The sequence below is a fragment of the Puntigrus tetrazona genome, unplaced genomic scaffold, assembly GCF_018831695.1.
Source record: "Puntigrus tetrazona isolate hp1 unplaced genomic scaffold, ASM1883169v1 S000000837, whole genome shotgun sequence".
NCBI lineage: Eukaryota > Metazoa > Chordata > Actinopteri > Cypriniformes > Cyprinidae > Puntigrus > Puntigrus tetrazona.
In genome coordinates, this window is record NW_025048437.1 from 402,501 (window position 1) to 405,000 (window position 2,500).

Sequence of the window (2,500 nt, forward strand, 5' to 3'; positions counted from 1 at the left end):
ACAGTGTTTGCTATTAAAATAACTGAATGTGGATGTTGCGTTTTAATTTGAAATATTGTCAATTAATTTGACTTTTTTTTATTTGACATAACAGCCCTTCATGCTAAAGTTTACGCAATGCATTTTTAAATCGATTTTTTTGAAGTGTTCACGGAAATTAATTTTACATTAACATAACTCGCTCAAGTAGAATTGAGCAGAAATCCAAATATGATCATTTTAATATTATTAAAAGTTTATTTAGTTGCAATTTTAATGATATACTATTATTTACGATTAAATAATGATGTGAAATAATTAAACGCAGATGGCAAAAATAAATAAAAATCTTGCGTGAATGTAGCACTAAATAATGCTTTGAAATAAAATTTCAATTATATATATGAATTAATCTCGAATGCATTTGTGAATCATTTTTTTCGGCCCTGTTTGAGCGCGTAGTCGAAAAGAAAGAGAAAAATGAACGAGCGATCCCATGAAGACGTCACACAGCACTAGTGTTTCTGTATCAAAAATAAAGCGTAGCGTTACAACACCGTTCATCTTCTGCCATCCCGACATCCTCAACCCCGTTATTGCTAGACTGCGACAGAAAGAGCTTTTCAGTGCAAATGGGAGCCAAGAGAAGAAAGCAGGGAGAGCGAGCTATTTACTGATCAGCTTGACCAGACTCTGCCGGAGGTCGTTGAGGTCGAAGATCTTGACGTCGAGGATCTGAACGACCCTCTGCACCTCGTTCTCGGCGCGATCTCGATCCTCCAGCGCTGACGCCAGGGTCTGCTCGGCGCTCTGAACACGCCGCTCCAGATCCATGTTACGCATCTCCAGCTCCTGACCGACACAGAGACGCCCAGGGTCAGAGGTCAGAGGTCAGAGGTCGCAGACGCTACCCCTCCGTGACTCGATAAGACGAAGCGGTGATGCTTATTTTAAACAATGCATTTTATTTTTATAGCATTTTATTAAAATAGTAACTGACAGCATTAACAGCAATATTTATACCGTTTATTTTTTATCTTTAAATGTTTTTAAATTTAAATGCAATGTTCCTAAAATGCATTTTAATTTAACAAAAATAATTTATTTTAATAAAATAATTTTTGATGTTACAGTGGTGATTTTTAAGCTCATTTATTAACAATTAAATGTCATCCAATTATTGTTAATTATTAGACAATCATTAATAAATATTTATTATTATTATTATGTAATAATAATAATAATAATACAGATCAATTATTATTATTGATATAATGTTACAGTGCTGATTTTAAAAATAGAATAATAAATTCGTTAATAATGCAGCTGTAATGGATTATAGCTAAATAATTATTATTATATAATAATTCAAAATGACAACTACATGTATAACAATTTTTTGCTACATAATGTTGTTAAAATATTAAAATTAAATGTTATTTTAATTCAACAATCTATAAGGAACAAATCTAAAAAAATATTTAAACTTGAAGCTAAATTAATAATATTTCAGTAGATTTAATTTAATAAAATGTTTTCATATTCAAATATTATAACTATTATTATTATTATTTGAAATACATAACTGTATACAAAATAATAATTTTTTTTTTTTATATATATATATATATATATATATATATATATATATATATATATATATATTTTTTTTTTTTTTTTTTTTTTTTTCAGACTAGTGGAAAGAAAACATCCTAAAGACACCGTTAAGTCTTTCTTTTATAGCACGTTTTCTATTTGTATCAATAGATTTCATTAATAATACATATTTTTAAAGGCCATTTTCTCGAAATGAGTTTTTTATTTAAAGAGGGATTTGTTCAAATATAATTTGCTTGATAATATACAACATTTCATTCCCCCCAAATGACCATAAAAATGCATTGTTTTGTCTGTTCTGTATTTTCTGTGAAATCTTTTGACTCTAATATATCCCAAAAATTTTTTAGAAACTGGCTTCGTCCAGCGTTTAGTTTTTCGTTTTAGAAATGCATGCAAAAGACAGCATATAAATAATGCCTCGTTTGCATATTTCCGAAAACTTGTCATAAGTTATCAGTGTAATCAATCAACTAGGTAAGTAAGCCGATAACTACTAGCCTTAAATAAAAAGTCCTAGCTGATCTATTAGATGTTTTGTGTAGATGTAAAGCGTGCACCTGCAGTCTGTGAATGGCTTCTTCTCTCTCCTGCTCCAGCTCGTGGAAGTTGGACTTCTTACTCTGGAGAATACGGATCTCCTGAAACACAATAGTGTGCAGAAACATGTCACGTGCTGGGTGTGTGTGTCTGGACTAGTGCATGGGCAGGACTCGGTGTGTGTGTGTGTGTGTGTGTGTGTGTGTGTGTGTGTGTGTGTGTGTGTGTGTGTGTGTGCGTGTGTGTACCTGTGTGTGTATCTGTGTGAGTGTGTGCGTGTGTACCTGTGTGTGTGTGTGTGTGTGTGTGTGTGTGTGCGTGCGTGTGTGTGTACCTGTGTGTGTATCTGTGTGAGTGTGTGCGT

The 2,500-nt window shown here is 32.3% G+C and overlaps 1 protein-coding gene across 3 annotated transcripts in view; it reads right to left on the reverse strand.

Annotated features, from left to right (window-relative positions):
* The window catches only part of LOC122335615 (homer protein homolog 3), a 29,438-nt gene that overhangs the window by 1,080 nt on the left and 25,858 nt on the right, over nucleotides 1–2,500 (reverse strand). For all 3 annotated transcript variants that reach the window (XM_043233466.1, XM_043233465.1, XM_043233467.1), the window contains 2 exons: nucleotides 2,157–2,237; nucleotides 1–831 (listed from right to left, as the gene is read on the reverse strand). The exon at nucleotides 1–831 is cut by the window's left edge and continues 1,080 nt beyond it. In XM_043233466.1, the coding sequence (XP_043089401.1) occupies nucleotides 646–831; nucleotides 2,157–2,237 (267 nt within the window). In that variant the 3' untranslated portion in view covers nucleotides 1–645. The remainder of the gene's footprint in view (nucleotides 832–2,156; nucleotides 2,238–2,500) is intronic.